Genomic DNA, 25874 nt, shown 5'->3' on the forward strand with positions numbered 1-25874 from the left:
GGCACAGGGTGCTGGGGGACGTGTTGTGGAAGCCTTCCTAGAACAGGTGATGCTGGTGCTGAGAGCCGGGAGGAGAGGAGGCATGGCTCCTGTGCACAGGCCTGCGGCAGGAAGCCCCTCTGCTTCCAGGAATGCGTGGGCCTGACTGGAACCCAAAGGCAGTGGAGGGAAGGCCGGAGCCGCGGTGAGCAGCTTCTGCGTCACCCAACAGGAATATCAGATGCTCCAGGGCAGGGGAGGAAGCTTGGAAAGAAGTGAGGGTGGCCCATTCCTCAGGATAGGGGCCCTGGGAGGGTGAAGTGGGGGTGGTAAGGTCAGTTTGACTGGCGAAGCTGGAGGTACCTGTAGGTGGTTGAGGTGCTAGACTTGCAGTGGACAGCTGCCCTGTGGAAGATTCCTCAGTCTGGACTCTCCCTGCCTCCCACCCTCCCTGACACCCGCCCTCCCTGACACCCGCTCTCCCTGCCTCCCACCCTCCCTGACACCCGCCCTCCCTGACACTCGCTCTCCCTGCCTCCCACACTCTCTGACACCCACCCTCCCTGCCTCCCACCCTCCCTGACACCCGCCCTCCCTGATACCCGCCCTCCCTGACACCAGCCCTCCCTGACACCCGCTCTCCCTGCCTCCCACACTCTCTGACACCCCACCCTCCCTGCCTCCCGCCCTCCCTGACACCCGCCCTCCCTGACACCCGCCCTCCCTGCCTCCCGCCCTCCCTGACACCTGCCCTCCCTGACACCCGCCCTCCCTGACACCCGCCCTCCCTGACACCCGCTCTCCCTGCCTCCCACCCTCCCTGACACCCACCCTCCCTGCCTCCCATCCTCCCTGACACCCACTCTCCCTGACACCCACTCTCCCTGGTTCCCATTCTGCTTGGGACAAAGGTTTTCTGTGCCACTTGCTTCTGGCTTCTTATACCAGTCATGCTTAGGCTTCGGTGGCAGATGTGACTGCAGGAGACCCAGAGGACGGTGGGCCCTTGGCTTTTAGAGAGAACTGACACCATGCTTTGCTGGGGAGAAGCTGGCCTGCAATACCATGCTCTGTATTTATGGAGGAGATTGAACAGCGGCTTGGTAAATGGTGACATTGTCCCTGGCCCGCTTTCATAGAGGAGAAGAGTGACAGATGGTGAGTTCTGTGTATGAATGGGGCACTTGGAGTGTTTATGGGATCTTCCCCTCAGAGTAAAATTCCTTCCTCCTGGTGGGTCCTGAGTGGATAGTGTGTGATGCTTTCATCTGCTAGCTGGCTGTCAGGATTGCCCGCTGAATTCATTTAAAAAGAGCACAACTCATTTTCCTGTTGCTACATCTGTATCTGACTGGGTAGACGGCCCTTGAGGGTGTCTTTCAGTTTTGGAGACTAGATTTGGAGGTCCCCATGACCCAGATAATTTCCAGCTTGTGTGCAGGTCAGGATGCCCGAGTCAGAGCGTTGTCTCCAGCATGAGTGAGTTGGTGTCCCTGGAAGGTCAGAGAGTGAAAGTTTGGCAGCAAAATGCCTTCCTGTGGCAGGGAACGCAGACTCGTGTGTCTTTCTCAACCCCTGTCCCTGGGTTTGGGAAGCTGCATTTATCGCAGTTCACTTTCTCTCTAGACACCATCTTTACTTGCTTCATTCGTGATCCCCACTCCATCGTGCTCACTGAACCAGCATCAACTCCATTAATAGTCCTAATAATAAAGCCCCTCAGATGTCAATACTTGACCCTCATGTTTCAGGATACTCCCCAGTAGCCATCATGCCACCCAAATAAATCAGAAAGACTGTCAATCTCACAAAAGCCCCTTAGAGCAGGTTAGCACCTTAGGGCCAGAAAAGGGGCCTGATGAGGCACCCAGAGCCCTTCCCTGCAGAGCTACTGAGGAGGGGCGGAAGAGGCCGAGCCGCACGCTGGGTGGCGGCAGGTGGTGAAGGTGGGCCTGGGGGCCTGTGTCTTGGCTCTGGGTCCGGCTCTTCCACTGTGCCTCTGATCCTGCTGTGTCAGCATCCGTTGGCCTCCTGCCGTCTCCCTGGTGTCTGTGCCCATTGTAGAGGTACAGGCACGTCACATGCTGCTGTGAGCCCCGGGCCAGGGCAGGTTCACCCGGGGCCTGCAGGGACTAGCCCAGAGCACTGGGAGAGGTTAGTGAACCTGTGTTGACGGAACCTCCAGATGACTTTTTCTGTTGGTTTCATGTTAGACAGTCCCAAATGTGAGCACCTCCCACCCCACTGCTTTATCATTTGTGGTCACTCTTGGCTGTCCCCTCCTCAGAGGAGAGCAGGCAGGTGCCCGGAGGCCTTCAGGAGGCACAGAGCCCAAACATCCCATTTCAGTTGCTCACAGGCGAGATCTCAGAAGCTTGTTCATGGAGCAGCAGGAAGAAGTAGGGTGGGTGGATTCCTAGTGAGGGCCTGATACTTGCAGATGAAGTCATGGTGCAGATAGGATTTTTCACTTGTGTATTACATGTGTTCGAGGAGCTTTTATTTCTTTAAAATCATGTTGAAAATACGTTCTGGTGTAGCTGTGTGCATGGTTCTTGGTGCACCCCTGGCGGAGATTTGCAGTGAAATTGTCGGATTGTTGAAATACGAGGCATGTTGGGATTGTGGTGCATTAGAAGTAGGGTTTTAATATGTAATTTTTGAAAAAAGAAGGGGAGAAAAGTTCTGGACAGATGTTTCCTTCTGGTAGGTATTCCCTCTCTCTCCTTTCTACTTCTATGAGAGCGGAGACTCCCTTGCAGGAAAATACCTGGTGTTAAGCTGGACATGGTAGTGCGGGCCTGTAATCCCAGCTACTTGAGAGCCTGACGTGGGAGGATCACTTGAGCCCTGGAATTTGAGGCTATACGGTGCCATGATTTTGCCTGTGAACAGCCATGGCACTCCAGCCTGGGCAACATAGTGAGACTCGTCTCTTAAAAAAAAAAAGTACCTCATGTTGATGAGGTATGAAGGGTTCACTTTGCATGGTAAGGGGAGGTGCGGGTGCGGCCCCTGCACAGTAGCTCAGTGATATTTGTCAAAGGCGGTAGGTACAGGCTGTGGTTTTGAAATGAGTCCACATGTTAATCTACTCACAAATGATAGACTGTGTTTATTAGCAACATCTGTTTATTAGCAGACTGTGTTTATTGATTTGAGAAGAACAGGTTTTGCCTCCCAGTATGCAGGGCCGTATATCTGTGGTGTTACTTCCCTTCGTTGGGCCCTTCCTTCTAGTGGAGTGGGAGCTCACCATCTCTGCTTCCTGGCTCTGGCGCCCACTGTCTAGGGTGGGGCTTGGCACCAGCTGGGAGTTCACTGAATATGTAGGATGCAACAGTTTAGGCAGGAAGAAAGGCATAACTAAGTACTGTTCAGTGTGTACTTTTTAAGATGGCTTATTTATTTGCCACTTTGAAAATAGGACATGTGAACTAAGAAAGCTACCTACAGTGCTCCTTGACACTTCCTTTTCAATTCCGTATCATGTGGTGGTGCTTGATGGTACTTGGTGGTGGTGATGGTACTTGGTGGTGTTGGTGCCTGGTGGTAGTGGTGGTACTTGGTGGTGTTGGTGCTTGGCAGTGGTTGTGGTGCTTGGTGGTGGTTGTGGTGCTTGGTGGTGGTTGTGGTGCTTGGGTGGTTGTGGTGCTTTGTGGTGATGGTGGTACTTGGTGGTGCTGGTGCTTGGTGGTGGTACTTGGTGGTGTTGGTGCTTGATGGTGATGGTGGTGGTACTTGGTGGTGGTGGTGCTTGGTCGTGGTGGTTGATGGTGGTGGTGGTGCTTGGTGATGCTTGGTGGTGGTGGTGGTGGTACTTGGTGGTGATAGTACTTGGTGGTATTGGTCTTGGTGGTGGTTGTGGTGCTTGGCAGTGGTTGTGGTGCTTGGTGGTGGTTGTGGTGCTTTGGTGGTTGTGGTGCTTGGTGGTGATGGTGGTACTTGGTGGTGCTGGTGCTTGGTGGTGGTACTTGGTGGTGTTGGTGCTTGATGGTGATGGTGGTGGTACTTGGTGGTGGTGGTGCTTGGTCGTGGTGGTGCTTGATGGTGGTGGTGGTGCTTGGTGATGCTTGGTGGTGGTGGTGGTGGTACTTGGTGGTGGTAGTACTTGGTGGTATTGGTCTTGGTGGTGGTGTTGGTGCTTGGTGGTGGTTGTGGTGCTTGGTGGTGATTGTGGTGCTTGGGTGGTTGTGGTGCTTGGTGGTGATGGTGGCACTTGGTGGTGCTTGATGGTGATGGTGGTGGTACTTGGTGGTGGTGGTGCTTGGTGATGCTTGGTGGTGGTGGTGGTGGTACCTGGTGGTGGTAGTACTTGGTGGTATTGGTCTTGGTGGTGGTGGTGGTGCTTGGTGGTGGTGCTTAGTGATGGTGGTGGTGGTGGTACTTGGTGTTGGTGCTTGGTGGTGGTGGTGGTGGTTGGTGGTGGTGGTGGTGGTAATAGTAATTGTGGTGGTGGTGATGGCAGCGGTGGTGATGATGATGCTTGGTGGCATTGGTGGTAGTTGTTCATTTTTTTTGAATGGTGGTTAGGATCTTCCAAATTGCTTGCACTGTGGGTCTGGACTGCAGTGTGAAAACACAGGTTTGGTGAATATTTGAAGCTGAGGGTAGGCTGACCCTGAGTGGCCAGGGAGGGGCTCTGGTTTTCTTTTGGCCTGTGGGTATCTTGTCACAGGCCTCACTGGGCGGAGCAATAGCAGCTGGGCAGGGACAGGCACCCTCAGCCCCTGAGGGCTTGGGTCAGAGCACCACTGTCATGAGTGGCCCCTGGACCTTGCAGGGAAGTTCTTTGGGAGTTGGATGCTCCTGTCTCAACAGGCAGTTTTGGTCCAGAGGGAAGAACCCTAGACTAGCAGTCTGTGCGCCTGACTCAAGTCCTGGTTCTGCTGCGAATCATGCCACCTGTCTGCCTCAGGTTTTCCGTAGGGTGGTTGTGAGGCCCAGGTGAAGAAATCTGTGGGAAGCAGCGAGGGCACTACGCCACCAACTCGGCGGCCTTTTATTCTGCTCCGTTCCCCTCGAGTGTCCGGAATCAAGTGGAGTCTCCCTTGAGCGCTGGGCCCTTTCTTTTTCTGTTTTTTTTTTTTAGCAGAACTGGAGATCAGTGGGAAAACCAGCCTTCTGGACTTTCTGCCCGGAGTTTGGTGTGGAGTTGGTAGTATGGGTCCAGAGCCTCTCCTGACTTGGCCTCCTCTCTTCCAGCCCTGAAGGATGGCTGCCATACTGGGAGACACCATCATGGTGGCCAAAGGCCTTGCCAAGCTGACCCAGGCAGCTGTGGAAACCCACCTGCAGCACTTGGGCATCGGAGGGGAGCTGATCATGGCGGCCCGGGCCCTGCAGTCCACGGCTATGGAGCAGATTGGCATGTTCTTGGGGAAAGTGCAGGTAAGGGGGCCCTGCAGTAGGAGGGGTGCTGGGGGGAAAAGGGGGAGACCTGGAGCTGTCAGGGAGACCAAGGGCCGTCACCATGGCAACTGGTCTGTGGTGGCCAGAGCCTGAGGGCCCACCAGCTAATGTGTCCCACAGTCCTTCCAGGGTGGGGCAGGGCGCCTGTGTGAGGCAGTGGCCGCTATAACAGAATTCCATAGACTGGTGGCTTAAACAACACATATTTATTTCTCACAGTTCTAGAGGCTGGAAAGTTCAAGATTAAGGTGCCAGGAGTTTCAGTGCCTTCTAATCTGTAGATGGCCATCTTCTCACTGTGTCCTCGTGGGGCGGGAGGAGGCCAGGGCTGCGCTCCAGGGTCTCTGTTATGAGGGCATCAATCCCATTGAGGGTACCAACCCATCCTCATGACTTGATTACTTCCCAAAGGCCCCACTTCCGAACACCATCACACTAGGGGCTGGGTTTCAACGCATGCAGTTTGGAGACACACACACATGCAGTTTTTCCCTGGGCCCGTGTGTTCATCAGCCTGGCTCGGCCTTCGAAGGCACTTCCCACTGAGCCTGCTGCGGCTCCGCCAAAGCCCCGCCTCATTTTTCTCCTTTAGTTTGCTGAGGGTCTCTGGGTTCCTGACTGGGGCTCTCCTTTCTTGGGTGGCAGCTGGCACAGTCCTGCCAAGAGCAGTTTTATCTCTAGCTTCTCTCTCATCCCTGTGCCATCTGGGGGAGGAGATGACCTTTTGTGCCGAGGTCTAAGAAGCCTCGACGTCTTACCTCCAACGGATGGTTTTCAGTGACATCGTGTGCTGGAGAGGTGATTGTAAACAGGGCTGGCTACAGCAGAGCACTGCCCACCATGATGTCACCTTGCACAGTCGCCAGCAACTTCCCTGACAGTCCAGGAGACGGGGTGGGGGGTGTTTGTGTGCCTGTGGTGTGCACTCACCTGTGTGTGTGCTTGGGCATGTGTGTTGGAGGTTGTGTCGCAGCCTCTGTCCCTCCATGTCTGTTCTGTGGTTGGCTGACTTGAGAACAAAGGTCCTGCTCTCCTGCAGGCTCTGCGGCTGTCGCAGCCCCCAGGCGTCTCGGTCTCAGGTTTAGGACCTGCAGGCCCTTCCCCGCCACACTGGGAGGATCCCGCGGCAATACAGCGGCTCTCTCACTGAGCATGCCTGCCTTTAATGTTCGGGAGTCCTCAGACCTGCGCTCTCCTCCAAGCCTCACCACTGTCCTGGGACGGGGGCCAGCCCGGACCATCATCCCCATTTCTCAGATGAGGAAACTGAGAAGAAGCAATTTGCTTCAGGACCTATGACGATGAGTGACAGGACCAGATTCCTTGTCACCTCCCAGCCTGGACTCCGTGCTCTTGCCCCCCCCCACCTGGTTCGGTGGAGTGCTGGGCCTTGGACTCCTTCTTGGGTGTTTTGCCTGTGGGACACTCAGAAAGTGAGGTTGCCCAGCTCACTTGGGCCCGCCCAGAAGTGAGACACATGGGCAGGCCCTAGCCGTAATGGGGAGTAGGGCCTCCTGCTCAGGCACTCTCCAACCCTCCGCTCCCGCAGCATGTCTGGAAGGGGCAGGGCCTCCCCATCAGCCACTTGGAGGTAGGTGAGTGACGAGCCACGCCGCCCAGGAGGCACCAGAGCCGGGCTGCTGCCCACAGCGTGCTGCCATTCACTCCCTCAGTGCCTCCCTTCTCGCTGAGGGGAGGAGGGTCATGGACTCCAGGAACCTGTCTCCCTCCAGCCCCTTGAGGTTGCTCTCTCATTCATTCAGCAGACACTTACTGAGCCCAGGTCCCCTCGGGGCCCTGGGGAACCCCCACTACCCTTGGGCGTCCACAGCAACACCAACAGGTGTTAATAGAACAGGGCCGGGGGCCATCATGGGAGGGATAGGCAGAAGGGCAGAAAGAGGGCTCTGCCTGGACTCCCTCACTGGCAAGGTTTCCCCGGCCATCTGGGAGGGCCTCTGTGAATCTTCTGTGTTTTTCATTGTTTTTTTTTTGAGATGGAGTCTTGCTCCATCACCCAGGCTGGAGTGCAACAATGCAATCTCGGCTCACTGCAACCTCCACCTCCCAAGTTCAAGTGGTTCTCTTGCCTCAGTCTCTCCAGTAGCTGGAATTACAGGTGCCCGCCACCACACCCGGCTAATTTTTGTATTTTTAGTAGAGATGGGGTTTTCGCCTTGTTGGCCAGGCTGGTCTTGAACTCCTGACCTCAGGTGATCTGCCAGCCTCGGCCTCCCAAAGTGCTGGGATTACAAGTGTGAGCCACTGCGTCTGGCCTAAATACAACTTCTTTTACTCTGAGAAGAGTGCCGCAGCCAGCAGGGCCAGCCTGGGTGTTGGATCCCAGCTCTGTCATTTGCTGCCTGGTGACCTTCACCAGTACATTAGCCATCTTTGCCTCAGTTTTCTGTATTTGAAGTGAGTGTAACAGCCTCTCTCTCTTCTGAATCCTATGACATCTTAGACAGCAGAGTGAGAGGACTTGGGTCTCCTGCTGTCTGCATAGCCTGTGGGCAGCACGCAGCCGCTGGTGCATTTCATTGGCTTCAGCTGATCCTGGGAGTCCAGGCCACTGGTCTCCCTCCAGAAGCTGGTGCTGTTCTAATTATAGGCTCCTGGGTGCTGTTTCCTGGCTCTGTCTGTGGCCTCCGGTAACTCTGTGGCTGTGAGGAGCCCTATTTTCAGATGAGGAAGTAGCAGAGAAGGGTCAGGAGCTCACTCAAGGTCACTGCTGGTTCAGAAGCAGGACACAGGCTGAAGCTCAGGCCTTGGTGACCATCACAAAGAAAACGTGGTGTATCATCTCCCCTCCCCCTCCATTTCCCTGTACCCTGAGCTCTTAGGGGCGGCTAGTCCTGGTCCTGGTTGTGACCACCTCTCCAGTGAGACTCTCTTACATGCACGCCCCTGGCTGGCAGGTGGCATCTGTGTCTGCAGAGAGCTGTGGGCTTAGGTGGGCCCATGCGTGTGCTTCCCTCACCCCTGGCCGGCCTTAGGCTGTGTGTTCACCTCTCAGAGCTTTCCTGGGCTTTTGCCCTGACTTACCCTCTCCAAAGACCTGGAGGCCTCCCTGGCCCTATTTTATAGGTGAGGAACTCGCTGCAGGTGTGGTGTGCACCTGGCCTGGCCCTGGCTGGGCACATAGGTGCTCCGTGTCCCACCTAGGATCACACGGCAGAGCCCCAACAGAAGCAGGGCTGGAGCCCAGGGCTCGGCTCCCAGGCTGGGAAGGGTGCGGGGCTGCAGGTGCAGCACTGTGTCACCTCTGGAGGGGGAGAGGGTGGGATGCTGGTGGTGTGCTGTCCCAGGCAGCAGGGGACAGGCAGAGGGAGCTCCTGGCTCACTCTTGCTCTCCTCATGCCGGCCTTTGCTCCCTGCAGGGTCAGGATAAACGTGAAGAATCTTTTGCTGAGAACTTCGATGGCCCAGAAGGGGAGTTCCACTTCTCAGTCCCGCAGGCAGCCGGAGCCTCCACAGACTTCTCTGCAGCCTCCACTCCCGGCCACCCAGCTTCGCCCCTGGATCATGCCCACAGCGAGGGCCCAGCTCCTGCCTATGTGGCCAGCGGACCCTTTAGGGAAGCTGGGTTCCCTGGCCAGGCCGCCTACCCTCTGGGCAGGGTAAACGGGAGGCTCTTTGCAAACCCCAAAGACTCATTCTCTGCCACGGGCTTTCAGCGAAGGTTCTTCCACCAGGACCAGTCCCCTATGGGGGGCCTCACAGCTGAGGACATTGAGAAGGCCCGGCAGGCCAAGGCTCGCCCCGAGAACAAGCAGCACAAACAGATGGTGCGTCTAGGAGGCCCCCGGAGGCCGAGACGGCTCCCACCCACAGCAGCGCTGGCCTTGGGCCTTGCTCCAGGGACTTTTCCTGGCTGCTGTGGTCTAGGGTTTTAGGAGCGCAGAGGCCTCCTCTTGGTGGAGTGTGCCTTCAGGCGGAACTGCTGCCTGTGGGGTGGAGAGGTGTGGGGGCGGCGGGGGCCTCTGAAGGCTGGTCCCGTCCCCTTGGCTGATTCCACAGGTCTCTTTCTTGTCTCCCTCCAGCTCAGCGAGCATGCTCGGGAGCGGAAGGTGCCCGTGACGAGGATTGGGCGGCTGGCCAACTTCGGAGGTAAGGCGACCTCCTCACCAGTCCTGCCCTGCCAGGCCCTGCCAAGTGGAGTTGGAACCCTGAGGCCTGCATGGAGGCGGAGACCTAGCAGTACCCCAGGGAGGGCGCTGTGGGAGCGGGTGCAGTGGCTGCCCTGTGTGAGCTGTTGCGGGGCTAGAGCTTTCCATGGGAGGATGATCCAGCTGCTGGATTCCAGCTCTGCGTGGCTCTCCCCTGGGGGTGGGTCCGTGGTTGATGCTGTGCCAGGAGCTGAGCTTGGACTGCTCGTCAGGCCTTGCTTGGGGGCGGTGTCTGCCACATCACCTTTCCACCCCTGCCTCAGGCGCACCACCAGTCGGCTGCTTTGGAGGCCTCGGGAAGGAGGCTGGGCAGTGAGGACAAGCTCTTCCCTGGGGCTGCTCAGCAACTCAGCAGGGCTTTCTTTCCCTTGGGACCAGACATTTAGGGAGCCCATTTTCTGGGTCCCCACAGGCCTGCGGCTCATGAGTGGACTGACGAGATGCCGTGGTCTCCAGCTGCTGCTGGTTAAAGTCGTTTTGTGTACTTTAGCGTTGGGAGCTCTATGTGTGCTTTTCTTTGGGGGGTTGAGTAGTCATTGTGCCCAGTGCACGTGCAGTCTTTTTATACGAGTTGAAGGGTGATTTTCTAGTGAGGGTTTATAGCAGTTGTGTCTGCTCTGATGATATCATGTTTGTCATGTCTCTGGTGGGAATTCACTGGCTGAGATGTTCCTGTTAAACTGCCATGTCCTTTGCCATGGTACACTCTTAGTTACTGGGATTGCATTTCTTTAAAGCTCAGCTGTCCTCAGTAGGTTCTCCAGGTGATATAATTAACACAAGCCACAGTTTTGGCAGCTTGATTCTGACCCTGACCTTGGATGAGTGGTTAGTTGCCGGGCTGTAGGCTGCAGAGGTCTGAGTGGTCCATGACGGTGCTGGTGCTGGGTTGGTCATGGAGACGCACTCTCGTGGGTCTGCCTGGCGCTTGGGCTGCTTTCTGTTTCTCCTCCCATACAGCATCCATCATACATGCTGTTCTCCGCTGCTGCCTTGTTTCTTCTGGAAACTGCATCCTACTTGTTCAAGACTGGTTCTGGGTAGAGGCTCACGTACTGTGCTCCCTGAGAGCCTGGCATTCTGGAAGCTGGGTGATGTGTGGGTTCTGACCATGAATGGTGGCTGGCCCCTTTCCAAGGTGCTGAGCAGACTTGGTTAACTGGATAGAATTTTTCAACTGTAAGGTTTTCTTTCATAATCATTACCTTAACATTTGGCATCCACTGCCACTTAGCCGTGGATGAAGTGCCATCTATGTGATGATAGTCATCTGTGTGGTAATAAGTAGACACTTCATAATTAGTATGAAGTGTCATCTATGTGACAGCACAAGAGTATTGCTTATTTCCCTTTCCTGGAGTAGCGTTTCAAGCAGTTCCTCATAGAATATCATACCTTCTTGGGTTCTGCTGTTAGAATGAGTTTCCGAATCACTGTCCTGGTGGCCTCTAATGGTCCTTATCCCCTGGAAGACATGGCATGTTACCTGCTTTGCACATTGGCTTGTCATTGGATAACATGTATTATTTCCTATTAAAATATTGAATGGAGGCAGTCTTCTCTTCCGTGATTTTGAGGGCAGGAACTACCCTGTTTTCACATTGGTAGCTTTTCTCTGTCCTCTCCCTCTTCCCTTCACTCTAGACTCTTGGTGAGCCTGTCCCTGGAAGGCTCAGTTTGACGTATTTCAGGATCGGTGCAATCCTCGTGTGGGAGTCTTTGTGGGGTGGGGAGATGTGGCGGAGGGTTTGGGAAAAGTGGTCAGAATGAAAGTCTTGATGGTGAATTAGAATCTGGTGGGTCACTGTAAAGTCCTGGCGAAGCAGGCAGAAGTCAGACCCTTTTGGGTGATGGATTAAGGAGTACAGAGACTGATGTGAAGGGGTTGTATATAGGAAGGTGTGTAGGCAAAAAAAAGTGGAGGGCTCTTCTCAGAGGGTGGGGGATTATGGGCAGCCAGAGGAGCCTGGGTTAGCGGCATTGAAGGCCTGGTCTTGGGTGCTTTGTAGCATCAGAAGCCTCCCGAGCCTTTGCTGATACCTGCCTGACAGATGGAGCCTTCTGTGGGTATCTGTGTGCTGGAGAATTGCCCACAGCTATGATTCAGAGATGCTCATGTTGCCCAAGCAATTGGCAGGTAATTTTCAGGCTTGGAGGTGGCAGGGTGGGAGCAAACAGAAGCCAGGTCAGGAAAGAACGTGCCGTTCTGGCCCTAGTGGGGAATTCTGGGCCTTCTGCCTCACCTAGAGGCTTTCAAACTATAGGATATGACCCTTTGGTAAGTGTGAAATCAATTTAATGGATCAGAATCGGCATATAAAAAACAAGTTAACTGTAATATCGGCACTTTGAGAACCCAAGGTGGGAGGATCACCTGAGTTCAGGAGTTTGAGACCAGCCTGGCCAACATGGTGAAACCCCGTTCCTACTAAAAAAATACAAAAATTAGCAAGGTGTGGTGGCTTGTGCCTGTAATCTCAGCTACTCAGGAGGCTGAGGCATGAGAATTGCTTGAATCCAGGAGGTGGAGGTTGCAGTGAGCTGAGATCACGTTACTGCACTCCAGCAGGGGCAGCAGAGTGAGACTCTGTCTCAAACAAAACCAAACAAACAAAAACGAGTTAAACAGAATGGAACAGATCAGAATGAATATCATACCTCCATCGAAAGAACTATATACATGGCAAGATATTTTAGTTTCAGAGACATAAACATACTCTTTAAGTATGTTCTTCACCGCGTGTGAAATGTGTAGCTTCCCGGTGGGTCATTGTCCAAACAGTTTGCAGTAGCACTGCTCTACTTTGTTCTCCTAGAAAATACTTCCAGCCTTTCTTCCCTTCATGGAGGAAAGGTGGTGTATTTCTTTTTCTTTTCTTTCTTCTTTTTTTTTTTGAGATGGAGTTTTGCTCTTGTTGCCCAGGCTGGAGTGCAATGGTGCAGTCTTGGGTCACAACAACCTCTAGCTTGTAATTCTGTCTCAGCCTCCCAGGTAGCTGGGATTACAGGCATGCACCACCATGCCCGGCTCATTTTTGTATTTTTAGTAGAGACGAGGTTTCTCCATGTTGGTCAGGCTGGTCTCGAACTCCCTACCTCAGGTGATCTGCCTGCCATGGCCTCCCAAAGTGCTGGGATTATAGGCATGTGCAACCATGCCGGCTGGAAAGGTGTTTTTAAGGTGCAGTCTGACAGACTGTAGGAAGTTTTTACACTGGGGTTATGAAGTAAAGGGATTGCTGTAGGTCTCAGGGAGGTAGGGCTGCTACAGGGACCCATCTTAGTGAGGTTAGCAGTAGATATTCAGCTGAATAGAAGTGGAAGTTAAGGGCTTTCCAATTCCAGGGACTCATTTTGATGCTAAAATGGGGGCCTACAGTCCTGGCCTCAAGTGATCCATCTGCCTCAGCCTTCTGAAGTGCTGGGATTACAGGCATGAGCTGCTGTACCTGGCCCTCATGTGTCTCTTAACAAGGATTCAGTCTGAGAAGTGTGTCATTAGGCAGTTTCATCGTGTGTGGACATCATAGAGTGTGCTTACACATATGGGACATTCTGACTGTGATGCTATGGGCAGGATGACCTGGGGATATTAGATTTTATTAAAGAGTGGTGTGAAAGGAAGGGTCATATATTAGATATGGGGTCAGAACTGAACTTTGGGTCATCATAATAGCTGGCCTTTAATTACAGCTCTGCTTCCAGTGTGACCTTCAGCCCTACCTTGGTTTTCCCTTTTGTAAAATACGGGTCTTGCCATTGATGGTAAATGGGAATATTTTGGTGAATGTTTTATGTTTACCTGAAAATAACTCATGCTGAGTGCAGTGATCTGTCTATCTACTCTGGTTTATTATTCATATTGATCAGATTTTTAAGTGAGGTTTTTTTTTGGTTTGCTTATTCAATAACTATCCAGAGAGGCATTAAAAAGTCTGATATGATTGTGAATTTACCTACTTTTAGTCTGTTGACTTGTGCTTTATATGGGTTGAAGCTATGTTATTTGTTGCCTACAGATTTAGAATTATGTATGTATGTATGTATGTATGTATTTATTTTTGAGATGGAGTTTCACTGTTGTCGCCCAGGCTGGGGTGCAGTGGCATGATCTTGGCTCACTGCAACCTTCACCTCCCAAGTTCAAGTGATTCTCCTGCCTCAAGCCTCCCGAGTAGCTGGGATTCCAGGTGCATACCATCACACCCAGCTGATTTTTGTATTTTTAGTAGAGACGGGGTTTCACCATATTGGCCAGGCTGATCTCAAACTACTGACCTCAGGTGATCCACCTGCCTTGGCCTCCCAAAGTGCTGGGATTATAGGCATGAGCCATCGTATCCGGCCTAGTTTTTATTTTTTTGAAAATGTCATCGTACTTTGTTTTAAAAAGTATTTTTGCTGGGTAGAGTATTCCATGTTGAAAATATGTTTCCTTTGATCACTTTAATAATATTCCTCTATTGTTTATTACTTTGATTATTTTTTTGAAATGGGATGTGGCTGTTTTATTGCTGCTTCTTTGAAAGTTATGGTTTATTTCTTTTCTCTGGCTGCTTTTAAGATTTCCTTTTTGTTTTTGTTCTCCAGCAGTTTGACTGTGTCATGCTTGAGTGTAGTTTGCTTTGTATTTACTCTTCTTGGGGTTTACAGAGCATCTTGGATCTGTGGCTTGGTATCTGTCATCAGTTTTGGAACATTTTCATCATTTCTTCAAATATTGTTTCTGTACTGTTCTCTCTCTTCTCTTTTTCTGGGACTCCAATTACACATATATTAGATCTTTTTCCTCTATCCCCTGCGTCTCCTGTGCTGTTTTCTGTATTCTCTATCCCTTTTTCCATTCACATTTTAGTCTTGCAGGTTCAGAGAAGATGACTTATCTCCTCTGTAACTATACAGTGAGAACTGGACACTCACAGAAATGAGACTTTGATGGGTAGAGTAGGCACTAGAGAAGACTTGCCACAGGGAGTTGAGCGCTGCTTTGTGTTCAGCTCTGTGCTGGTTCTGAGGCCTTCACACGGGCTTACAAGCGACAGCATTAAGGCAGAATGGAAGAGAGGAAGACAGAAAACAAACGGTAAGAAATCGGAAGCAATTTCTGTGCTTCCTATTTGATTATGTGTAGGAAGGATTTTGAAATTTGCCCTGAGAAAACAAGGAGATACTTGTATGAGACAAAGTAAGTCAGTGGGCTGGGAATGCAGAGTAGAGGGAGTGGACCCATGGATATCCTATTATTTTTAAAAGGTAAGAGGTTAAGGGTCTTTTACTCCCAGAAAAATACTTTGCTTTTAAATATAGTTTATGAGACTCCACTGGGTTTTCTAAGAGGTGAGGTAACTCTGTTAGAAAACAGGCACTGCTTAGGTTGAAAGGCAAAGCTGACGGCTCTTGCTGCTTAATTTCCCAAAGATCCCAATACACTTGGGCTACTGTTAATATACCAGCAGCAAAGCTCTCTCCTGGACCGTTGTGCCTCATCCCCCCAAACTTTTGTGTCACTCATCTCAGTGGTAAAATTTAAAATGAACATTGGGTGAACAGGCTTAGGGTGGTTATTTTTAAAATTTTACATGTAAGGACATTTAAAACAAAACACCACCACCAACTGTACCATCACTTTATCTTTTCAAAAGGACATTTTAACAGTGCAAAAGTGTAACGGACGGGCTTCAAGATAGAGGAAAATAAATGGAATGACTTAGTTTTGTGAAAGACTCATGATGTCACTTGGTTTCTGGACACCATTTGAGACCTGGCTGTGGCTTGCCACAGCCTTAAGAGCCATCCCACAGCGGTGATGCTGTTGGACCCTTTGGCTGGGACCTCAGGACCCCCTGGGGCAGCACACAAAGCCAAAGGGTTCAGCCTGATGGCATGATGCCCCTTTGTTGACAGGGCTGCTTGCAAGGCCAGTGACGAGTGCTGTGCATTGACGCCAGCCTAATTTGCTGAGGGCACATGCTGTGCTTCCTGCAGCACCAGCGCTCTTCTGCGCTTTGCAGCAAGATAGATGCGTTCTAGATCCAAGAGTCTGCACCCTTGGCAGGGGTGCGGGAGCATAGTTTTCTGCCTTCTCAGGAGCATTCTCGAAAAGGGGCTTTCTGTGTATTTCAGGAGCTCTGTGTTGGGGATGAGGGCGGTTCTTATTTTCTTCTGTTATACATAAGGAAGCTGAGCCAAGAAGTAGGCTGGTCACCCAGGGCCATATGCTTATTTGTGACATCCCTGGGACTAGAGCCCAGACCTCAGTGGTGCACGTGGAAGTCTGAGCCTGGCCAGGCTCTGTAATTAGTCCCCAGAGGGGCTGTGTTAGGGCTTCCCTTCCCCCACTAGTCCGGTTCTGGGAACAGAGGGCCAGATCCTGAGAAGCTGTGAGAACAGCCACAAGGAACTCCTCTCCCCTTCTGGTGCCCATTCTTCCTGTGCAGTGCCCCTGTCCTCTCCTGGGGCTGGGGGCAGCTGGAGGATACCAGGTGGTGACAGAGAAAGACTGAATCACTGGGGAGTCAGGAAGACCTTGAAGCAAAGGGAAGCTGTGCTGCTGCGTTTTCTGCATGGACTTGTCTGTCAGATGAGGGTTGTTGGATGCCTTAATAAAACCTGGGCTTAGCACCTGGCTTCTAGTTTGCTGCTATTTATCTTTAGCTGTATCTTTACCCCTTGCTGGTGGAGAAACTCCCCAGAGCACTGTTCTGTAAACATGCCTGTTTCTGGCAGGAAAAGCCAATGCCGTGACTTACTCATCCCTGCCCTTAAGCGCTTTTCACCCAGCCTGCTAGGAAGGGCCCTGTTTGTTGGAAGGTGTTTGATGTTTTGCTTTTTTTAACCTCCTGGTGTCCACCTGGGCAGAAGCCGAGTGACTGCTCAAGGGAGGGCCCTGTTTGGCTCTGATGACCTCCCAGAGGGACTTTTGGGAGGATGGGGCCACATGGGGCTGGGCTCCAGAAGTCACATGAGACTGGCTCGAAGCCTGTGCTCCTGCCTGGGGGAGAAGCTGCTTCTCCCTCCCCTGTCATTCCTTCACTGCATAACTTCTCTCTGTGAGAAACACTCAGAAGCTTTCCTGGAACGGGCCAGGAGGGAAGCCAGGCTGCTGACAGAGGCTTTAGAGCCTGGAGCTTGTGCTGGGCCAGTTTTTCTCCAGGACTCCCTTTCTGGCCACATAGGCCAAGCTGGGGGACCTCTTAGAACGTGAATCCAAGCAGGGAGAGGTGTGAGGTGTCCCAAGGGCTGTGGGGGTGCCTAGTGGGGTCCCATGAGAACCCGGAGAATCTCGGCTGAGGCGCTTGTCTTCTGGAGTTGCCTCTGGTGCCGGCTGGTTCTGGCTGAGGGCAGGGCCTGGCCTGGGGTCCTGAGCATTGTAATGAGCCCAGGGCGGGAGGGCATCAGTTTATCTGGGTTCACTGGTGCAGAAGCCTGTGAGGCCAAGGTCAGGGGTGCCGGCCAGCTGGGCTGGTTTCTGCCACCTGGGGAGCCTGCCGATGAAGCCTGTCTGTCCATCAGTAGGCAGCACCTCAGCTTGGCACCGGCTGGTCCTGAGGGACGTGTGGGGCCTGAGGCCTCCTCTCTGGAATGTTCTTTTGGTCATTTGTTTAATAACAGGTCCTTGCCAGTGGAGAGCTGTGAGCCCAAAAGTGGCCAGAGAACAGTTTGAGGGGTGTCCTGACAGAGGGTGGTGGGGACACACCTGTGCCTGCAGCAGGAGGGGCTCAGTGTGGCCCACCCCGCAGCTGTGGCATCTCTGGTAACCTGTGGAGCCACCTGCCTCTCTTGTGGGCTTGTCTCTGGACTTGCTCCAAGCAGAGAAGAATCTAGACGCAGAGACACTGGTAAAGGTCACTGCAGCGCACAGGCCAACGTTGCCTGCCTTCGTTTATTTTGCTAAGTCAGATCGTGTGCTCGAGTGCTGGCAGGGCAGAGGTGGGAGGTGTCAGGGAGTTCATGTTTAAGCGGGGACTGTGGCTCCCAGCTCTGAGCCCAGCACTTTCCACAGTGAGAGAAACAGCTGATGTACCGGCCAGTCACAGACCCTGGTGCCCCTGTCCCAGCACAGCAGACATCTGTACCATGTGTGTGTTGTCAGGAGGCTCGGCTTATCCTGCCCCATGCTGCCCGGTACAGAGCCGCCAGCCACGTGGGGCCTTGGAAGTGCAGCTGGTCCACAGCAGGATGTGCTGAGTATAACACACACGTGGCATTTAGAGGCTTCATGCACAGGCACAAGTGTAAAATCTCACTAATATTTATTTTGATTACTTGTTGAAATGATACATTTTGGATATATTAAGTAAATTATGCTATTAGAATTCATTTTGCATATTTCTTCTTGCTTTTTTCAATGTGGCTACTAGAAAAGTTACAATGACATGCGTGGCTTTCCGTCTGTTTCTTTTGGTCTGCAGCGGTCCAGTCTTTTTGAATAGAGTCACGAGAACAACAGCAGCCACTCATGTGGCCTTTGTGTGTGCCTGGCCCCGTGAGCGCTGCACTCATGCTTGTGTTCAGCCCTCACGGCAGCCTGTGAGGCAGAGGCTGCCCGGACAGCTGGGGACCTGGGGGTGCAGTGTTACCCAGGGGGGGTGAAATGTATTGCAAAAACGTTTTTTTAAAAAATTATCCTTTTATTTTTAAAATTTACTTTTCATTACATTTTCAGCAAGTTCTGTATTTTTCACAAAAGTCACCCACAATCACTGTAGAGAATTTGGAAACATGGAAGCAGATGCCAGTTTCCTTGCCCCTTAAAGAGAGTGCCCTGGTGTGAGGCCACTCCCCCCCGACAGCCCCTGGCTGCGATATTGCCTGGGTGCTGAGCTGCGGGGGTTTGGGGCTGCCGGGCTGCGATGTTGCGTGGGTGCGGGGCTGCGATGTTGCATGGGTGCGGGGCTGCGATGTTGCGTGGGTGCGGGGCTGCGATGTTGCGTGGGCGCGGGGCTGCGATGTTGCGTGGGCGCGGGGCTGCGATGTTGCGTGGGCGCGGGGCTGCGATGTTGCGTGGGCGCGGGGCTGCGATGTTGCGTGGGCATGGGGCTGCGATGTTGCGTGGTCACAGTGCTCAGCCAGGTGCTCTTCACCCTCTGTCCACTTACCCATGCCTGCCCTGGAAAACCAGCTAGAGCTGGGTATAAAGGAAGAGAATACTGGCCCTGCGTGAGGTGTGGGCATTAGTGGACCTGCTGGGCTCCTGGGCAGGGGTCGGGAGATGAGGGTGGCTTTCTTGAACAGCTGGGATCATTCAGTGATTGATTTTTGGACAAATGAGGTGTTGGTGGGCTTTGATTTGGAAGACTGTGAAGGAGGAGAAGGGGAAGGCCTGGCACCCCGCGGTCGTCAGGTATCAGTGCCTGCCAGCCCCGCAGAAAGGGCAGAATGGGCAAGAGGGCCTTCCACTCCCCATTGAGGGCTCGGCTTGAGCCCCGCCAGTCCCCCTGGGCTTGCGTTAGGGAGATAACCTAAAGCGTTCTCACTCTCACCACCAAGCGGTTTGTCTGCCTGTGGCAGCACCTTTCCTGTTGCAGTGAATTGGGGAAATCTAGGTGAGTGGAGGCTCTGCAGACAGACCTGGAGGGGGTGGTTGGTTCTGGGGGCGCCCTGTGTGGTCAGGATGGCCTTGGCTGTGGGCCATCCCCTGTCTGTCTTCCCATTTTTGCTTGGTCCTTCCCAAGTGCTTCCCAGCTGACGTTACTTTGGGGTGTCTGTGTGCCCGAGTCTGTGGATTATCAAAGGTGATGTTGTGGAGTGGGGATGCGTGAATCTGGAAGCACCTCTCTAGAGCCAAATGTTCTCTTCAGACAACGGTGTGCATCTCCCACCTTGTTCCTCACTTTTCAAAACGCTGATGTGGCATTGTGACCGAGGGCCCCTGGGGCAAGTGGTGTCTGTGTGGCGCTGCCCAGACCCTGTGGGTGGGTGGGCAGGTGGCCCAGCCCTGTGTGGGCACTGAGTGCCCGCCATCTCCCCCTTGCAGGTCTGGCCGTGGGTCTGGGTTTCGGGGCACTGGCAGAGGTCGCCAAGAAGAGCCTGCGCTCCGAGGACCCCTCAGGTGAGCTGGGCCCTTCAGTGGGAGGGGCAGGGTAGGCCCTGGGAGGGTTGAGCCTGTCTGCCCCCAGCCACACCTGTGCTCTGGGAGTGTCAGCCAGTTGGGCCACATTCGTATGGTGCTCCATGTGAGTGGCACCTGTGGGGTGGTGAGGCTGTTCGTAGAGATGGATTGACTTGCTTTAGAGGGGGTGAGGCTGGAGGCCCCTCCTCCTCCCAGCCCCAAGTGGCCACCCAGACCCTTCCTTTTGGCTGCCTGCATACCCACACACCTGCACACTTCCTCCGCATACCTGCACACTCACACCCTCTCTGCACACACACACAGCCTGACACACCCACCTGCACATGCACTGCACACCTGAACACCTGACACACCCTCTGCTCACCCCTCACCCTCCTCCACACACCTGCACACCCCCTCTGCACACATGGGCACACCCTTACACACCTACCCTCACACGTACTGCACACCTTACACATTCATCTACACACCACACACCCATACACCTCCTTACCCTCTGCAACCTGCACACCCTCGCTGCACACCCCCTTGCACACCCACTTTTTGCTGCTGCCCTACTCTCTGTGAGCCCCCGTGGCCTGCTGGTCTGGCTGGGTCAGGCATGGCTGGGGGCGGGGAGGTGTGCACTCCCGGGGCAGACTTTGAAGGCTCCTCCTCAACAGCTCAGTAACCTGGGGAGGCTGCAGCCTCTGCAGAGGCACCTCCTCACCCCTGAGGTGAAGGTCACAGCCAGGGTCAGGCAGGCAGTCAGGTCAGGACACTCATCCCACTGAGCTTGGTGGCCTGCTGTGGCTGGGCCTTCTGTGGAGATGTTCTGCAGACGGGCCACACTGAGGCTTTGGGTGTTCATGCCACTGTGATGAGGAGTGGGGGACACTGAGCTCTCGCCGCCTCTTGCCTGTGAGCAGCAGCCTGGGGGTTTCCTCAGGCCTCCCCAGGCATGGGCAAGGGCCAGGTAGGTGCCAGGTCAACCCAGCAGGGGCTTTCCTGTTAGCGGGGCCTGGGGTGTGGAGAGCAGTGCCTGGGGTGTGGAGAGCAGTGCCGAGGGCGCTGTCTGCTTGCTGGATTTCCCTAAATGCATTTGGAGTTCTGGGCCGACTCCCCTGGCCCCAGCCCATTCAGGGAATGTCAGCTCATTCTGGTATCTCGCCCTTCCACCCCCATCCATGGGGACCCCCAGTGACACCCAGTGTCTGGCCACATTGCAGCCCTCACAGCCCTGCCTGCCAGCCTGTGCCATCCTCCATCGGAGGCCCTGCCCGCCCCCTGGACAGCCCCCCTCCACTCACCAACACTCCCTTCTGGAGCGAGGGCACCAGTCCATCTCACAGGCCCCAACTGAGTCCTGGGGACACGGGCGGCATGCATGTCCTTGGAAGGGGCTAAGGACAGAGGGCTTAGCAAGGGTATTTTTAGTGTGGGTGCTGAACCCCTCTGGGAAATAAAGCCTGCGTTTCTCTGGAAGGAGAAGTCAGCCTTCCCCTACTGTCCCGTACTGTTCCTTCCAACGTTGGCTGCTCTCCAGACTACCTCGTCCAAGCAGGGAAGAGGCCAGGCTGGCTTCACACCTACAGTTGGTGTCCTTTGTCAGGGACAGTGGTGGCCCCAGGCTGGGGGTTAAGGGGCCTGGGTGTCCTTAGCTCTGAGAGTGGGGCCTGAGGCTTAGGCTGTAGTGGGATGGCCCTGGGCAGCCCCAAACTGTGCTCCAGCTTCCTGCCCAGGCCCTGGCACCCTCTGGCCTGGAGGAGACCAGCCACCTCGGCTGAGCTCTGCCCTGGAAGGGCCTTTCCTGAGATGGGGGCCACGCCACCATAGCCCGGGCCATGCTGGCTCATCCTCATAGCCAGCCCTGCCTGGGTCGGGGACATGCCTCCAGCCTGTGGGATTGGCCAGCTTTGCTGACGGGCTACCTGGGAAAGCCCAGATTGGGCCAGGCGCCATCCCCATCTCTCAGGAGTGTTGCTGCCACTCCAGGACTGCTGTGTATGTCATGAAGAGAGAGAGTCTTCCTCCTCTGGCCTGAGGCAGTGGCCTCTGCCCACGGCTTCCCTCTCTACCTGACCCTCCCCAGGGACTGAGGCCCAGGCCTCCAGCCCACAAGTGCCGCAGGGCTAGGGTCCAGAGGGGACACTGACTGCCTTTCCTTCTGCACTGGACTGGCTCTGCCCATGGGTCATAGCTCTGCCTCCTAGGGCAGCTCAGCCTCTTCCCACGGGGCTAACATCTCCCACCTTCCCAGGGCCCTTCCTGCTGTCTGGGACCCCAGAGTGAGCCTGGCCCCTTTCCATGCAGCTGCCTGCACTTGTGGGCAGATGTGGTTCTTCTCTGAGGCTCCTGTTCCATTCTTAGGGTGGCCCACCCCACCGTGGTTTCTCAGGGGCCAGGCTGCACTCAGCTCCGGGGCAGGGGGCAATGGCGCAGTCACCTCTCTCTTCCCCTGCTGGGGTCCCGGCTCTGTGCCACCTGAGCACTGTGCCAGGCGGGAAGTGATCTGAACTGAGGCAGGTGCCGGATGCTATGGGAGCTAGAGAGGAGAAAGCTGCACTGTGGCCTCCTGGGGCTTCAGATCTAACTAGATCCACTGGACAGAGGGCAGGAGAAGCTCTGAATGTCACAAGGGCTAGAGGCCCGACCAGAGGAGCTCAGGGAAGGCAGAAGGACCCAGACCCCGAGATTCCTGCTCAGGCCTCTTTACGCCTCTGGACAGGGGAACCCCCATGTTTAGGCAGTGCTGAGCTGATGGCCCAGGAGGAGGCGGAAGCCAGAGGGGACCCAGCCACCCTGGGCCACACGGCTGCTGGCAGCTGACTCAGCCAGCCTTCTGCTGCTCCTGAGTCATGGCCCTCAGCCTTCCACCCGGTGGACTGGAAAAAGCCCAACTGCACCCTTGAGGTCACTGCATGCTCATCACTGGTCAGATGGCTGGAGGGGAGAGATGGGCACCAGGGGGCTGTGCTGCCCTTGACCTGAGTGCCCCTCCCTTGAGGATGGGCTCTGGCTGTAGCCACTTGGCCCCACGTGACAAATGCATGCTGACCCCATGGGTGCAGAGGACCTTTGTGCAGTGCCCTGGGTGGGGGCGCTCAGGGCAAAGGCTTGGCCCCTCCTCACCTAGAGTCCCCTGGGGCCCCGCCCTCTCTCTTGGTCCTGCCCCCACCTCCAGCTGATTGTGCCTTTTCCCACGCACCTTCCAGCCACAGGCAGCACCACAGCCCTGTCACTGCCTGCCAGATCCCCATGTGGAGGGGAGAGGCCTTCTCTGTGTGTGTGTATGTGTGTGTATGTATGTGTGCATGCCTGTGTGTATTGGGAGGCGCTGGTGTAGGGCCTGGGGATGTGGTTCACAGAGGCTTGGGGAGGTTGACACGGAACAGTAAAGTTGTGTTGCTGCTTTTATGGATGCCCGGGAGAGAAGACGTTGTCCGAGATTTTGCCATCCCACTCCCAGAGCCCCTATCCCCGCCCCCACTACCATGGTGACCCCTCCCGCCCGCCCACTCACAGGGAAGAAGGCTGTGCTGGATTCCAGTCCCTTCCTGTCTGAGGCCAATGCTGAACGCATCGTACGCACGCTCTGCAAGGTGCGCGGTGCCGCGCTCAAGCTGGGCCAGATGCTGAGCATCCAGGGTGAGTGGGTGCAGGGGCCGCTGCCCCGGGGCTGTGTGGGCTGCTGCCAGGGTCAACTTCCAGGGCCGGGAGCAGTGGCCCCACCAAAGCTCAGTGGGCAAGATGTGTGTGGGCTGGGGAGGGGTCTTGGTGCATAATAGGCGTGGTCTCTAGGCAGGTGGCTCTGGCTCCAAAAAACATGGGAAAAAGAGCAGAGAGGAAAAACTGCTCTCCGGAGGCAGTCAGACCACAGGGCATTTCAACATTTTACTATGTTTCATTTTCCAAATTTCTTTTGTAATCATGAAAAACTTTGCATGCTGTGTGTAAAAAGCCCACCTTCTCAGGTGGCTGGGCTGAGCCTGGGGCTCTGGGGATGCCGAGTGGCCCAGGGTGCCTATGAGGGCTCCTGTCCGTCTGGCCTCACCTGTGCTCCTGGTGGGGAGGGCGTGGTGGCCAGAGCATCCCAGGAGTGTGCCTGTCCAGGTCCTGCTGGCCCGGTGTCCCTCCTGGCTGCGTGTTTTCATCCCCAGGTTCACCCTGTGACACTCTTTTGCCTTCCAGATGATGCCTTCATCAACCCCCACCTGGCCAAGATCTTCGAGCGGGTGCGGCAGAGTGCGGACTTTATGCCATTGAAACAGATGATGGTGAGGAGCTGGGGGCTCTGCCTGCCCTCTGGGTCCTCAGTCCCCACTGGGTGGAGGAGACAGACTTGGGGCTTCTCTGCACCCAGAGAAGGGCTGTGCTCAGAGATTCTCCCTGGCCCTGCCCTCCAGAAAACTCTCAACCACGACCTGGGCCCCAACTGGCGGGACAAGCTGGAGTACTTCGAGGAGCGGCCCTTCGCCGCGGCGTCCATTGGGCAGGTGCACCTGGCCCGCATGAAGGGCGGTCGAGAGGTGGCCATGAAGATCCAGGTAGGTGTCCTGGTGCATGGTGCTTGTTGGGGGCAGAGCCTGGCTTATGGGGCCTGTGCACCCCATGCCCCGAAGGGCACCCTGTCCCCTGGCAGGGCCATGTGTAGTGTCCTCTGGCCTCGGTGCCTGGTCGGCACCGGAAGCTTGGGAAGTATTTGCTAAATGAGTGACTTTAGGGGCACGGAGGGGCCCCCAGCAAGCTTGGTTTGGGATGGGCAGGGACAGAGGACAAGTGATTGCCTTTTGTGGCCGGAGCTGGTGGGAGGGTGGCCCTGAGCTGTTCCTGGAGGTGGAGTGAGGCAGGAGTAGAAGGTGGTTGAGGCTGCGATGGGGTCCAGGGGTCATGGCAGCATGGCTGGGTCTTAGCTCTGGTTCTTCAGGGTGTGGGCTGGGGACAGGACACAGCTGGGAAGCCAGTGGGAGGTGGGAGTGCCCCAGGCAGGGCCCACTCATCTCTCTGGGCTAACTCCCCTGCCCTGCCCCCACCCCACAGTACCCTGGCGTGGCCCAGAGCATCAACAGCGATGTCAACAACCTCATGGCCGTGCTGAACATGAGCAACATGCTTCCAGAAGGTCTGAGGCTGGGCGGCTGGGTCAAGGGCAGGAGTGGGTGGCAGGAATCTGCACTGGGCTCTGGGGACCAGGGTGGGGCTTCCCTGCAGCACCCCCTTCCCCACTGATGCCCTCCCCACCTCTGCCCAGGCCTGTTCCCTGAGCACCTGATCGATGTGCTGAGGCGGGAGCTGGCCCTGGAGTGTGACTACCAGCGGGAGGCCGCCTGCGCCCGCAAGTTCAGGTGTGGCCCCTGGCTGGGCCCCTTGCATGTTTCCACCAGGGAGGCAGAAGGGACCACGTTCAGCAGCTAGTGAAGGCCCCTCTGGCTCTGAGGTGCAGAGGGCTCGGGTTGCAGCCCGGGCTGAGGCCACACCCTGCCCGGGATGAAGAAGGGCCCTCTACCTGGTGGGGTGTGTGTGTGCTGGGGAGGTGTGGAGGGGCTGTGGCCAGGGCGTGAACTCCCGCCCCATCCAGGGAGCTGCTGAAGGGCCACCCCTTCTTCTACGTGCCTGAGATTGTGGACGAGCTCTGCAGCCCACACGTGCTGACCACAGAGCTGGTGTCTGGCTTCCCCTTGGACCAGGCCGAAGGGCTCAGCCAGGAGATTCGGAATGAGGTGCGTCTGTGCCAGCAGACAGGTGGGGCCAGGGTGGCCCTGCCGTGTGGCTATTTGGTGACCTAATGGTGTGAGCCATGGCCTTGGAGCCCTGAGGTGCTCCCTAAGGGTGAGGGGCAGTGAAGTAGCACCAGTGGGACTTAGGGGAACACAAGGCAGCTGCTGCCTTCCCTAGCCCAAGTGACACTGGGAATCAAACAGTCCCTGGGGTGGGCAAAACAGGAGGCAGAGGCTTCTCTGGCCCCAGACTCCCAGGGCACCAGGCAGTGTGGTGCTGCCTGACGCAGGCCCCTCGTGCTGTCCCCAGATCTGTTACAACATCCTGGTTCTGTGCTTGAGGGAGCTGTTCGAGTTCCACTTCATGCAGACAGACCCCAACTGGTCCAACTTCTTCTATGACCCCCAGCAGCACAAGGTGAGCCCCAGGGTGGGAGCACCTGCAGCCAGGCCTGAGAGCTTCTCTGAATGGGGTGCGTGAAGCCCTGGCCTGCCCCTCATCCTGGGAGTCAGCAGAGCACTCAAGGTTTGGGAGTGGGGGGTCTT

General features: G+C 55.3%; 1 protein-coding gene across 3 annotated transcripts in view; it reads left to right on the top strand.

Moving 5' to 3' along the window:
- Positions 1-25874, top strand: part of COQ8A (coenzyme Q8A) — a 38671-nt gene that overhangs the window by 10588 nt on the left and 2209 nt on the right. For all 3 annotated transcript variants that reach the window (XM_064383574.1, XM_012459820.3, XM_064383575.1), the window contains exons 2-12: positions 5185-5370; positions 8772-9179; positions 9435-9501; positions 19537-19611; positions 23137-23259; positions 23803-23888; positions 24018-24158; positions 24652-24733; positions 24863-24956; positions 25190-25331; positions 25639-25746. In XM_064383574.1, the coding sequence (XP_064239644.1) occupies positions 5194-5370; positions 8772-9179; positions 9435-9501; positions 19537-19611; positions 23137-23259; positions 23803-23888; positions 24018-24158; positions 24652-24733; positions 24863-24956; positions 25190-25331; positions 25639-25746 (1503 nt within the window). In that variant the 5' untranslated portion in view covers positions 5185-5193. The remainder of the gene's footprint in view (positions 1-5184; positions 5371-8771; positions 9180-9434; positions 9502-19536; positions 19612-23136; positions 23260-23802; positions 23889-24017; positions 24159-24651; positions 24734-24862; positions 24957-25189; positions 25332-25638; positions 25747-25874) is intronic.

This window comes from Aotus nancymaae, unplaced genomic scaffold, assembly GCF_030222135.1.
Source record: "Aotus nancymaae isolate 86718 unplaced genomic scaffold, 86718_ANA_hifiasm-v0.15.2.pri h1tg000032l_0, whole genome shotgun sequence".
NCBI lineage: Eukaryota > Metazoa > Chordata > Mammalia > Primates > Aotidae > Aotus > Aotus nancymaae.